At 35.1% G+C, this 13,308-nt stretch overlaps 2 protein-coding genes across 2 annotated transcripts; one reads left to right on the top strand and one right to left on the bottom strand.

Annotated features, from left to right (window-relative positions):
* Window positions 1-2,918: 2,918 nt before the first annotated feature.
* LOC120272577 (glycine-rich protein 2-like) lies at window positions 2,919-3,893 on the top strand. The gene has a single exon (XM_039279437.1). The coding sequence runs from the start codon at window positions 2,988-2,990 to the stop codon at window positions 3,627-3,629; it is 642 nt and encodes a 213-aa protein (XP_039135371.1). The 5' UTR covers window positions 2,919-2,987; the 3' UTR covers window positions 3,630-3,893.
* Window positions 3,894-6,727: 2,834 nt separating this feature from the next.
* On the bottom strand, window positions 6,728-8,398 carry LOC120272576 (thaumatin-like protein 1). Its single transcript, XM_039279436.1, has 2 exons — window positions 7,198-8,398; window positions 6,728-7,104 (listed from the first exon to the last, which is right to left on the bottom strand). The coding sequence occupies exons 1-2, from the start codon at window positions 7,932-7,934 to the stop codon at window positions 6,942-6,944; spliced, it is 900 nt and encodes a 299-aa protein (XP_039135370.1). The 5' UTR covers window positions 7,935-8,398; the 3' UTR covers window positions 6,728-6,941.
* Between the last annotated feature and the right edge of the window lie 4,910 nt (window positions 8,399-13,308).

Below are 13,308 nucleotides of genomic sequence, written 5' to 3' on the forward strand. Positions count from 1 at the left end.
AATAATAAAAAAATCCAACGGAAACAAAATTTTATGGCCGTTAGATAATATGGTGGTTAGAAGTGAGGGTTATAGATATTACAGTTTTTTAAATAAAAAAATGGAAAACGGGAGAGAGAATCCCGGTTTCCACTTTTTATTTTTTTATTTTAAAAAACAAAATCTCCAGTTTTCCTATTTAATAATTAAAAAAAATAAAAAAATAGAAAACATGAAAACTTTTCCGTTTTCCCCCAAAATGCGCATTTCGTTAAATAATACAGAACATACGTCGGTATACAATATTTAAAAAAAAGCCCCAATTGGTTTTTTTTGCAAAGTAGTATAATTATTCTAAAAATATTATAAAAATATTTAATTTATAAAAAAAAACATATTTATAAAATTTTATTGTTTAGCCTCAACATTTAATAAAATGGTTACATAGGATCACAAAAGTTTTATTGTAAAAATTTATTGCTTAATAACTTGATTTTCTATAAATTAGTATATATATTATTTTAAAAAATATTTTTTAAAAAAATTATGAAGATTTATTATTTGTTTCTTTCACTTGTTACTTGTCCTGAAAAAATTTTTCAATCCTCTCTAAAAAGTTTTTTTTTTCCTCCCAAGAAAAAAAAATTCTAGCTCCACCTCTACTGCCAACTACTCCCTCTTTTTGGAAATATACAAGTTATTTTGGGATAATTTATTTGTTGGAAGCTCAGTAAATCTTTTAGTAGGTCACTAAACTTTGGTTTATTTTCACTTTGATCACTGAACTTCAATTTATATAAATTTGATCACTCAACTTTAATTTGATTTCAATCGGCAATAAATCAAGAATTTCAACCCTAATTGATTACATGGCTGTCTAAAAATCTAAGTCAGTCTTCCCCATGACATATTATTAAGTCTATTAGAGGTGTACATGTTATCGAAAAAGAGCCACATCATTCATTTGGGGGTCGAAATCCCTTGATTTACAACCCAGTGAAATCAAATTAAAATTGAGTGATCAAATTGATACAAATTGAAGTTCAGTAATCAAAGTGAAAATGAGCCAAAGTTTAGTGACCTACTAAAAAATAGATAGTTTAGGGGTCATTTAAAATTGTTTTTGTTTTATTTTGTTTTTTTGTTGTTTCTTCACTTTTGTTTTGCTTCTGTTTTGTTTTTGTTTTATTTTCAATTTTTTGAAAACAAAAATATGTTTGGGTACACTAATTGTTGTGTATTTTAAAAACTGAAAACCAAAATATGTTTGATTAGCACAAAATTATTATATTATTATGATTTTTTTAACATTTTTTTTCAAATTCATATTTTTAAACTTTTATAAATTTATTTTTTATAGTAGTTTATTTGATTGTATTATTAAATAAAATTAATAACATATATTGGTATTGTATGGTAAAAAATATCTTATAAAAATTATACCATTTGAAACTAAAAAAATTTTTGGGGTTTGCCTTACAAAATTTAATATATATATATATATATATAATTTTTTATACTATATAAACTAATTTGTAAAATATCAAGCCCAAATAATAATTTTTTATAAATATTTTCCTAAAAATAAATTTTTTAAATTATTTGTACTAATTTGTAATAAAATTTGATATTTTAATATATATATATATATATATATATATATATATATATATATATATATATATATATATATATATGTTTTATCCTAGTTTATAAAAATCAAGGGTAAAACAATAATTTTCATAAATACATTATAAAAATATAATTTTTTATACTATATAAATTAATTTGTAAAATATCAAGTTCAAATAATAAAATTTTATAAATATTTTTTTAAATTGTTAGTATTGATGTGTAAAAAAATTGATATTTTAAAAAAATAAAAATAAAAAATAAAAGGAATTAAAAATTAAAAGAGAGAGAGAGGAGCAGAAGAAGAAAAGTGGGAGGAAAAGTTTTGAAATTGTTAAAAAAAATATATATATATTGAAAAACATAAAAAAAGTTTGTTTTTATTTTGAAAAACATGAGTGTTGTTTTCAAAATTTTTGGAAACAAAAACACCTAATCAAACGTGTTTTTGTTATTTTATTTCCAAAATTTGGAATTGGCAACAAAAATAAAGATTTGGCAACAATGCCAAATGAGTCTTAAGTATTCCATTCACATTCAGTCCTTTTTACTTGTCTCATTTTAAATTTTTTTTATTGACGTGTTCATTTAGAAATTTGTAAAGTGTTAAATATTATTTTTTTCAAATTTATTCTTTATATATATATATATATATTTTGAGAAAGACGACAAGCGCCGGAATCCAGAGATGAACACATGGGGGGCCGTGCTCACCATCGAACCGTGCCCTCATCTTACGCGAGATGGGAATCGAAGTCGGGGAGCCACGCTCGACACTCGAGGCGAACACCCTATGCAAGGGACCCGATGCCAATAGACCAAATGGTTGTTGGCTTATTCTTTATATTTAAAATACTCCTACAACTTCGAATAAATTATATTCAACTATATATTTTTTAAAACATATTTTAAATAAGAGTAATCTTATAAATAATTTTTATTTTTAGATTATCAATTAAATTTTAACTAATATTTTTAATTCATTTGATTTAGTTAAAATTGATATATAAAAATGACCGAAGTAGTATTTGCGTTATATTTATTTTCAAAATTTTTTAAAAAAATTAATACTATTCTTAATTCGGGTTATATTTTACAATAGGAGCATCTTGGCCAAGAAAACCCATACTAATCAGACGGTCAGTATTCAAGACTGAAACTCTCCCAACCCTCCGATGATGACAAGGAGGAGTCCTACAAACATTTCGAATCAAGTATTCGAAATATCTTCCCTTCGTTGGTCCACGTGGCACGCGATGCAGCTCATCCGGTCCACTGCTTTATATACTCCAAAAACTCTTTGCTTCAATTTGAGCCTCCTTTTTTTTTTCTCTCTTTCTCTTTCTTAGGGTTTCGGCGAACCCTGCTCGTCGGCGATGTCGCGCGTCCAGGGGACGGTGAAGTGGTTCAACGGATCGAGGGGCTTCGGCTTCATCTCGCCGAACGACGGTACTGAGGATCTCTTCGTTCACCAGTCGTGCATCAAGGCTGATGGCTTCCGGACTCTCTCTGATGGGGAACTCGTCGAGTTCAGCGTCGCTCAGGGCGATGATGGTCGGATCAAGGCCGTTGACGTCACTGGACCTGATGGATCTGCTATTCAGGGCGGTGGTGGTGGTGGCGGCGGCGGTGGTGGCCGCAGAGATGCGTTTGGTGGTGGTTGGGGCGGCGGAGGGAGCCGTGGTGGTGGGTATGGAGGCGGCGGCTATGGCGGTGGGTATGGTGGTGGGTATGGTGGCGGGTATAATGGAGGGGGAGGTCGTGGTGGCGGTGGGAGAAGTGGTGGCCGCGGTGGTGGGGGTTACGGCGGTGGTGGAGGAGGTGGCGGTGGGGGTTGCTATACTTGCGGTGAGGCTGGGCATATGGCCCGAGACTGCTACCAGAGCAGCGGCGGCGGCGGCGGCGGTGGCGGGGGTGGGAGGTACGGTGGTGGTGGTGGTAGCGGCAACGGCGGCGGAAGCTGCTTCAACTGCGGGGAATCGGGGCACTTCGCCAGGGACTGCCCTGGAAAAAATTAAGGTTGCATAGATCCCAACCTTTGCCTTCTCTTTCATGGTTTTGTCTCGCCCTTTTGCTTATGCTTCATAAGGATTGGGTATATGAATTTCGTGTCTTGGTTTGGATTTTGGTTTTTGAGGACCTGCGCTTTCGTTTTGGTAGTCATGGGAGGAAATTATCAGATGTTGATATGTCTTCTATTGCAACGATCTTAGTACCTTCGTTTGATCTGGTTTATGCTTATGGATTTGAATTATCTATACATTAATTTTGCTTGTGCCTCATGAGATGATTTTAATTCTTGATTGCATTTGGCTTTTCAGAACTTGGATCGATTTGTTAGTCTTGTATATGGAGCCAGCTTCTGTTTCACATGGTTCTAGATGTAGCTTATACAAAAGGATTAATTCTTTGTGCTCTCTTATATAATTGAAGGTAGTAGAATTGATTAGCTCAATGCCATTGAAAATGGATGTTCTTTTGTATGGTTTTCCTGTTTAGGTTTGGGATTTCTATCTATTGTTGGGTTAGATAGCTGAAGCTTGTTTTCTTGGCGTTTGATGCTAGTTAGAGTTATATAAGCTTAATTTATTTGAAAATGTATGTTTGTATGTATGTTTTTAGCAGTTTAATATTGGAGTTCGACTTTGTTGACTCTAATTATTTTTTTGTTGAGTTTGATTGCTGAATGATGAATTTGTGGCTTGTTCTCTTGGTGTCTGTTGGAAGTTGGAGTTTGGTAAGCTTAATGTCATTGAAAATGGATTTTGCTTGGATGTTTTTATAGTCCAGGGTGCCATGTGTTAGAATGCTTGGCGGATTTTATCAATTTTCTATTTTCCTTGTCTCTAGATAGCTAAAACTTTCTTATTTTTTGAGATTATATTTGTATCTGCATTTATTAGTGAGCTAAATTTTCAGGCTGGTTATATAATGATTTGTTAGTTGTGACGTTCTTAACATATCCATGCTTTGGCCCAATTACTTATTCTATAGATCCTACCATTTTGCTGGGTTTAATTGTTCTTAGCCTCCTATTATTCACTTAATTACTACCGCCTTGACTCTTGAGGGAAAAGAGTTCTACATTGGTGTCATATGAAAACAACAAGTTTAGTTTGTTTGTGTCGCAAGCACAAGCAGTTGCTTGGTCTTTTACTTGTCTCCATTATGGTCAAGTGACATGCAGGTGGTTTTGAAATTCCTGGCAAGAAAGATTCTGAGAAGAAACGTTTTTCTCCACATCGCCAAGGTTTGTACCCTGCTGCAGTAGCTTTGTTTTACTGATTGTACGTTTGCTATGGTTGATCTGAATCAGAAAAATGGTCTGTTTACAGTTCAGATGTCTGAAATTTCATGGTCAGCCCATGTCTGAAATTACATGGATTGTTTTCTCATGATTTAAATTAGAGATTGACGAAAATGTTGAAGGGCCTATAATTATCATCACTCACCAATTATGGTTTATTTACCTTTTATCCCTTTTGCATTTTGGCCATTTCGGCAGGTACCATGTGTTATTATTATTATTATTTGATAAATAGGATACAAGCGGCTTCATTTAGGGAAAAGTTAGGGACACATATGTATAGAATAAATACATCAACACATTTGTGCTCTTACTTTATGTGAGCTTTGGATTGGGGTTTGATTTTGGGTCTTTTTTAAACGAAGATTTTACATAAGAGATTTTTTATTTTTTGCCAAGATGAGCTGCTACAAAAGATGGGGCGGGGCCGCATACAAGCGGCTTCATTTAGGGGAAGTCAGGGACACAATCACTATTCATATAGCTAGAAATATATTCACATGTTTTTTGAACTTTCATTACTTGTTAAAAATTTTAACTGGTTACCAATAGGCTGATGGTTGTTTGGAATTATTTAAATAATATAAATATTAATTATTTTTAAATATTAATATTAAAAAATTAATATTTATTTTTTCATTACAAAGTGAAATTTTAAATCTGATTATGCATGAATTGGGTAAAAAAAATTGTGAAATTTATATAAAGTCTTATTTTTCCTATCAAATCAACTTTTTTTTTTTTTTTAAATTGTAAAGCCTTTTAACTCCCAACGGACCCAACCCAACGAGAAAGATTGGTAGATAAATTGTAGTATTAAGGTTGTATGTATCCATATTTATCTATGGATTCATTAATACAAAGTGGGTGTATTGATGGCGAACATGCCACCCATCATACTTTTTTAAAAGATATTATTATCAATTGGTATAAATTAAGTTAAACGTTTAATAACAGATCTAAAACAGAAGACATTCAACCATCAAAAATATATCTATATATATATATGCATCTATTTTTGAATTCCAAAGAAAGGCAACGCAAGGGATTGTTTTCTGGACATAGTTGTGCAATATTTTCAACTATTTATTGACCACATTACAAAAAAAAAAAGTTAGTTATTTTCAAGCCTATTTTATTTTCCTCGTCCAGAGGTTCAATCAGTTGTCCATATTTATTAAAAAAACATTTGTTGAATCTTTTTTACTCCATAGCTTAAATCATTACAGCAGTATTCTAGGGTTGGTTTCAGTCAATGCAAATTGTATCTTGCATGAGAGAGCGTAGAGCAACAGTGTGTTCGGAACTAGGGGGATAGTTTTTAATATTTTCTTAAATTCTTCTCTAACACAATACTGGTGGAGATAGTGACTGATTGGATATAACTCAAGAAGTATAAATAGAAAATCGTCTTAACTAGAACTTCAATCCTAACTCTTGGATTTAATTTATCTTTAAAAAAAAAATGGAACAAATATCAATATCTGATTTTTTTTATATAAAGTTACTGTGATTTAGTGTTAGGATACAATTTATTTCGGTAACTTTTGTGTTTGTTATAATTTGATGTCTAAATATACATTATTAACAATAATTACTTGTGGCTATATATTATATTTTTTTTTCTAAATTGATATATATCATGTGTGATCATCATTAAAAACATATATTTGGGTGATTAAATTATAATAAAAATTAAAAATAAAATTAAATCATAACTTTTAAAAGATGAATGACCAATATAAAAACACAAAAAAATATTTAAATTATTTATAGTTTATGTTAATTGATCTTTGCAACATGGTTTTGGATGGAAAATAAACTGAAGATATTTCCTTTTGAACAGTGAGAAAAAAAAGAGGAAAAACCAGCTAGATGCACCCAATTTCCAGCCAACCACCCACTAGACCAGTAGTATTATCTATATATATATATAAAAAAAAAATCGCAGTTTCCAAAAGAAACATGAAATAAAAAAACTGCAGATCCTCCAACTACACCCAATCAAAATCTGAGCAAGAGATCACCGGTCATAACAAACCCAAACCAACAAGTAACCAAACCCCACAATCACCATCCCAGTCACATCCTTCGCCACCGCCGAGCTAGTCCGCACTCCCAAGAACACCATCGAATCATTAATCAACGGCCTTATTCCCGAACTCTCTCTCCCCTCCGATTTCACCCTACAAACAAACAAACCAACCAACAAAATCCTCATCTCTCCCACACACACACACACACACATTAACACTTAATCACAAACCCAACCAACCTACCTCGTTGTCAAACCAGGACAAAACGTAATCACATAAGAGTCCGCAGACGAGCAAGTGAACGTAGACGTAGCATCATCATACGCATAACTATACGCTCTCGGACACGCCCGCTTAAAAAACTCTGAGTAAACCGTCGGTTTACACGCGTTTGGGTTCCCATACACACCATTACAACAGTATTCATCCGTCCCAAACGCCTCGCACGCGCTCTTACACGCAATCCCCGCCCCAACCTTGAGCTCCACCGGACACGCCCCATTAAGTTCAGCCACGCACCCGGTCACAGCGCACGCACTCGCGCTCGACCCATTGGGCTCCACCAGCATCGCAATGTTATACCCATCGACCAAACTAACATCGTAGAAGTCCATGGTCCCATCTCCGCCTGCGAGTGTGAACTCGGCCAGTGTCGTGGGCGGGGCCGCACCTCCGCCCGAACACTCGACCGTGCCTGACCCGCAATCACCGCTGGCGCACGTGAACCGTCCGGATTGGTCGGTGGAGCAGAGCGTGCGCGCCCAGAAGCGGCCCGACCATGGTGCTGGTGTGACTATGGATCTTGACGTGCTTGGGTTGAGTGCGAACCCGGTTGATGCTGGTGGAGTTGAGCCGGCGTTGGCGAGAATGCCTGGCCAGATGGTTTGGGCGCAGTTGTTGGTTAGTGTGAAGGTTGTGGACAGAATTGAAGGCATTTGAGATTGGAAAGATAGTGACAAGAGGAGTATTAAGTGCAGCATTTTGATCGAAGGAGTTGTGTTTAATTAGTTGAGTTTGTGTTTGATATCTCTGTGTATACATATATATATATATATATACATATACATATATATATATATGTATATTATATTATTAGATGAGATGAGTGAGATTTTTGGATTTATGTATGTACTATGGACGGTGAGGTGATGAGGGGGAGGCAGTGTCGGCAGGTTGGGAGAAGTGGGGGATGTCTGGCTCGGTCTCTGAGACAAAGAGTGCAGGTGAACGTTGAGGCGTGGAGAAGAGAGGCACATCACATGAAGACGAGTTGTAGACTTGGGCTCCGTGAACTTAAATTGATAAATTAATGGGAACTGGAAAGCATCAAGCCATGTATTTTGTTTTAATTTGTGTCTTGTTCTAGTAACAGTGGTTTTAAGGGGTCTCTTTTTTAATGTTTTAAATTAGTTTATATGTAAATATAGATTCATTAATAAAGGAGTGGTGGAATTTATATTCTTCTATTTCTTATTATATTATTTTTCATTTTATATGTATAATATAATACATGCAACTGCAAGTGATTCCGTGTGTATTTGATAAATAAAGAGGCTCCATCTGTTGAGGGTGCAGTTTAATTATTGGTGTAATCTTTTGACTGCAAAACTTGTGATCCGACAACTATTTTTACCCGTGTGTGCCAAAGTTATTAATTCAGAAAGGATAATATATATTTATCTCCTAGCGCACAATGATCAACAGACAAATGTAATAATTTTAGTTACTGAAAAAAAAAAAAAATAGAAAAGAGAGATTTAGCATGAGCTTTATCATATTAATTTCTCTCCAAATTTTTAAGTTTTCTGCATATTGTGAACCAGGTGGTGTGATTTTAAAGTCATGAGTAAAATGACTGATCTTTTAGTTTTTAGTTGAAGATGATGAAATGGAGAGTGCGAAACTTAATTATATGGGTGGAAATAACATTGGTTAATCAGGCATCCCCCACTCGACAAAGCGCTTTCAATATTATAACTGTGTTACAGACAAATTAATTGGCTTGTAGATTTTTTTTTTTTGGATTAACCACAATTATACTAAAACATATATATAGAAAAACAAATAGAGTATAGGATTTTTTTTTTTGAACATGTAGTATAGGATTTTTTGGGTGTGGACACTAACAAATGAAAGAGTATATATACATAGAAAATACAAAATAAATAAGAAAATAATAAGCCAGAGGCTAACGACGGATAGAAAGCATAATAAGATAGGACAGCTGAAAACTCTTTTGCTAGGTTGGATTGCATGGTTTGGTTTACATGTTGGCAATCGAGTTTATTACCTGAGTGTTAGGGTCAGGTCTCCTTGAACATAAAAATCCCTAAGAATTGTATGCAAGTGTTTTTTTTTAGGGAAAAGCTCACAGAGCTGATTTTATTAAAATAAAGAAAACTTACAAAGAGTTCAAGATTACAAACAGAACAAAACACAAAACAACAAGCTAAAAAAACAAAAGAAAAACAGACAAAAACAAAGAGAAACAACAATAGAAATCAAAACACAAAACCAGCACTGCGAAAGGCCATCATGATCCAATGAGGCAACTCCCGTCCCTAGAAGAACAGTGAAAGCATGTGCAAATTGGTAGCTAAGGAAGCAAGCTTAAAAGCAGGGGAAGCCTAGGACTTGGGAATAGAGTGCATGCATGGCCGCCCCGCAATGTGTAGTAGAAGATTGATGCTGAAGATCCAAGGTTGAAGACGTCTATCAAAAGCATGGTCCAAAGAAATCGATTTGCAAGAGGCTGGGGACGTGATGAAGAAATTCTTGATCAGGAAACCAGTATCCACCAAAGCCTGAAGGGCAAGATTGATCACCAGCAAGTCAGTTTCTGCGTCACTCGTGGCGTGAATTGGACAAGCACCAGCCAACAAAACAGAATAATTAGAAGAAACACAGAAAAAACCAGAACCACCTACCTCGGCAGGCGAATTCCAAAAGCTAGCAATGAAGAGAAAGGGGCCATCATTCAAAGAGAAATTATTAAGAATTAGACGCATTCCAAGCTTATCAGCATGAACACTAGAAAAATCTTTAGTATGAGCAATAGCCTAAGAAACAATAACCTGGCAGGAAACAGAGGAGTTCCAAAAAATTTTATCACATCTGTTCTTCTAAATATACCAAGCTGTAGATGCAATAACAGCTATAACAAATGGAGGAATAGAAGCACAAGTAAGCCACTCTCCAGAACAAAAACCATTAGGAAAAGAAACTGGAACATTAAGCTTAGAACTAATATGATTCCAAATATCTTGAGCCATATAGCATGAAAATAGCAAATGCTCAATTGATTCATGGTCAAGATTACACATGACACAAAGGTTCCGAGGTTCCAATTTTGTGGAGTATAAATAATTGAAAATGTTGACCGTACCCTTGAAAATAAGCCACAAAAAATGTTTGATGCGGGAAGCCACATTTAAATCGCCCAAAGCTTCTTCCAACTGAACCAACTGTCAGTCCAGCACTGGGAGCTATTCAAGTATTGATAAACAGTGCCCGAAAGACTGCAGTTTAGAGGCTTAGGGGACCAAATCCAATGATTATGAATGGTAGCATCAATTATACCCAAATTGGGAGTAAAATAATCCAAGCAGTTACCAAATAACAAGCCAAGCTTTTGGAAATCCCACGTCCCATTGACACAAAAATCAGAAACATTTAAAGAGTCCAGATCCAAAAAAATGTTGAAATAAGTAGGATATAAAGAGAGAGGAACTTCTGAGCACTAGAGATGATTCAATAAAGATGTCTGACGAGGGTTAATAGAATTAATCCTTATGCTGGATTTAAGTTTGGAAGCTGTATAGCAAAGGCCTCTAAAAAACCAAGAACAACCGGCATGAATAGAATCTCTCCGGAAATTAAAAAAGGCCATACTTGACATGCATAATGTCTACCCAGAGATAATAATCACAATTTATGTATTTAAACTTTTTTTAGCCATAAGAGAGTGCTTAGCAAGAATAAGATTTCTGATTGCAAGACCCCCCTCAGGTTTAGGAACAGTGAGATCATTCCAGGCAATAGCATGGATGCCCTTTCCATTGCTACTCTTGCTCCAAAAGAATCTCCTAACAATTCTATTGATCTCCAAAAGGATAGAATCATAAATCGGATACACAGACAGATAATAAATGGGAAGGGAGAGCAGTGAAGAATTAAAAAGAATGGTTTTTGCTACTAGGGAGAGTTTAGAGTGCATCTATCTAGAACAACGAGTCCTAATGTTATCAGTAAAAGAAGCAAAGCCTGCCTTGGCCAAGTGTTTAGGTGAAATAAAAAATCCCCATATATTTAAGAGGAAAGGAAGCAACACATATACTATTAGCCACTCACTTATTAATCCAGGAAGGCAAATAGACAGCAGATTTAGACACATTAGGAATTTGCCCAGAGAATTTGCCCAGAGAATCTGCCAAAGAAATCAAGACAAAGCTTGATAGATCTAGCAGCTTTTCTAGAAGCCTGAGTAATAATCACTAAGTCATCGGCAAACATAAGATGATTAAAATTAACTCTAAGCCAATTATCAAAACCCGGTATGAAATCATTGATTAGAGCAAAGTTCATCATGGAAGTGAGATTTTGAGAAACAAGGATAAAGAGATAAGATGATATAGGATCACCCTAACGAATACCTCTAGAAGATTTAATCCAAGGGGTGGGCTGGCCATTGATAAGGAAAGAAAAGGAGGTGGAATTAATACAAGATTTTATCCAAGAGATCCAAATAGAAGGGAAATTCATTTTGGTAAGAATAGCAAGAATTGCACTCCAGCTAAGTGTGTCATAAGCTTTTTCCACATCTATCTTAATTAACATCCTAGGGGGGTTCTTACAATCATTTTCCAATGTATGCACAACTTCTTGCAAAGCAACATTGTTATCAAAGGGACATCGACCCGAAACAAAACCAACCTGTTCCTGACCAATGAGATTAGGGAGAACAAGTTTCAAACAATTGTCCATTATTTTGGAAACAATTTTAAAACAAACATTGCATAGAAAGATAGGTCTCTAATCAGAGATGGAAGCAGGGTTATCCTTCTTAGGGGTAAGAGCAAAGAAGGTTTTACCCCAAGAATTAGGAAAAACATAATTGGCAAAGAAATAATTAATAGCTTAAAAAAGACTATCACCAATTTCAAGCCAGAGAAAGCGATAAAACTCTGCATTAAACCTGTCAAGACCCGGACTTTTACCGAGGGGAGCTCAAAGACGGGCAATTGAACTTCCTCACGAGTAACATTGCGGGTAAGAAAATCGCAATCCAGAGAAGAAAACTGGGGGAGGTCATTAGGGATAGAACTAAAAATATCAGAGAAAGAATCATTAGAAGAATTTGACCAAAGTTGAGAATAGAAATTTATAAAAGCATTCTCAATACCAGAGCGATCAAAGAATAAACTACCTTTAAAATCCCGCACCTAAGAAATAGAATTAAAGTGCTTGCGGATACGAGTAGCATTGTGAAAAAACTTAGAGTTAGTATCACCATTACAAACTTAGGTCAAGTGCGCATGTTGAGCCCATTTTTTAGTGTTCTGCCTCTCGAAAGTAATATACTTAGCATACATCTCTTCCAAGTAAAGCTGGGAACCTACATCAAGAGAGTCAGACAACTCCAAAGAAATAATAACATTCTCAGTGTTCCGAATATTAGAGTCAAGATTATTCAGACCTGTTCTACACCAATTTAAGATATTAGCTCAAGACCGAGATAAAAGATGAGCAAAAGAATGCAAAGGGTTACCATTAGGAGAAAAATCCTAGGCCCTGCGAACAACATTATGGCAACCGACATAATCCAACCAAAAATTATTAAAGCCAAAAGGACAATGGATATGTATAGTAAATAAATTAATGGAAAGCAAAAGAGGTGCATGATCAGAAAAAATCTTCGGAAGATGCTGAAGAGTATACGAATTACACTTAGAAGACCACTCTAAGTTAACCAAGCCCCTGTCAAGACGAGCCCATCTCCTAGCAGAACCCGATTGCTTATTATACCAAGTGAATCTGGGGATAGAGAAATGCAAATCGAGGAGATTATTATTCTCAATAAAGTTAACAAAGTAGCAAGCCTTACGAGCATAATAATAGAAAGAACCCCCCTTATGCTCATCTCAAGTGCAAATTGCATTAAAGTCTCCAATAACAAGCCAAGGAACCTTGACAGTAGAGATCCTGGAAAGCTCATGCCACAAAGAACATTGGGTTTGAAAATGAGAAGAATTATAAATGACGGAAATAATCCAGTTGCCAATATGATTCGGAGAGATGATGAGATGGAGGGCACGCCGAGAAATGGCGATCAGAGAGACTTTACCAATGGACTTC

Source organism: Dioscorea cayenensis, chromosome 11 (assembly GCF_009730915.1).
Source record: "Dioscorea cayenensis subsp. rotundata cultivar TDr96_F1 chromosome 11, TDr96_F1_v2_PseudoChromosome.rev07_lg8_w22 25.fasta, whole genome shotgun sequence".
NCBI lineage: Eukaryota > Viridiplantae > Streptophyta > Magnoliopsida > Dioscoreales > Dioscoreaceae > Dioscorea > Dioscorea cayenensis.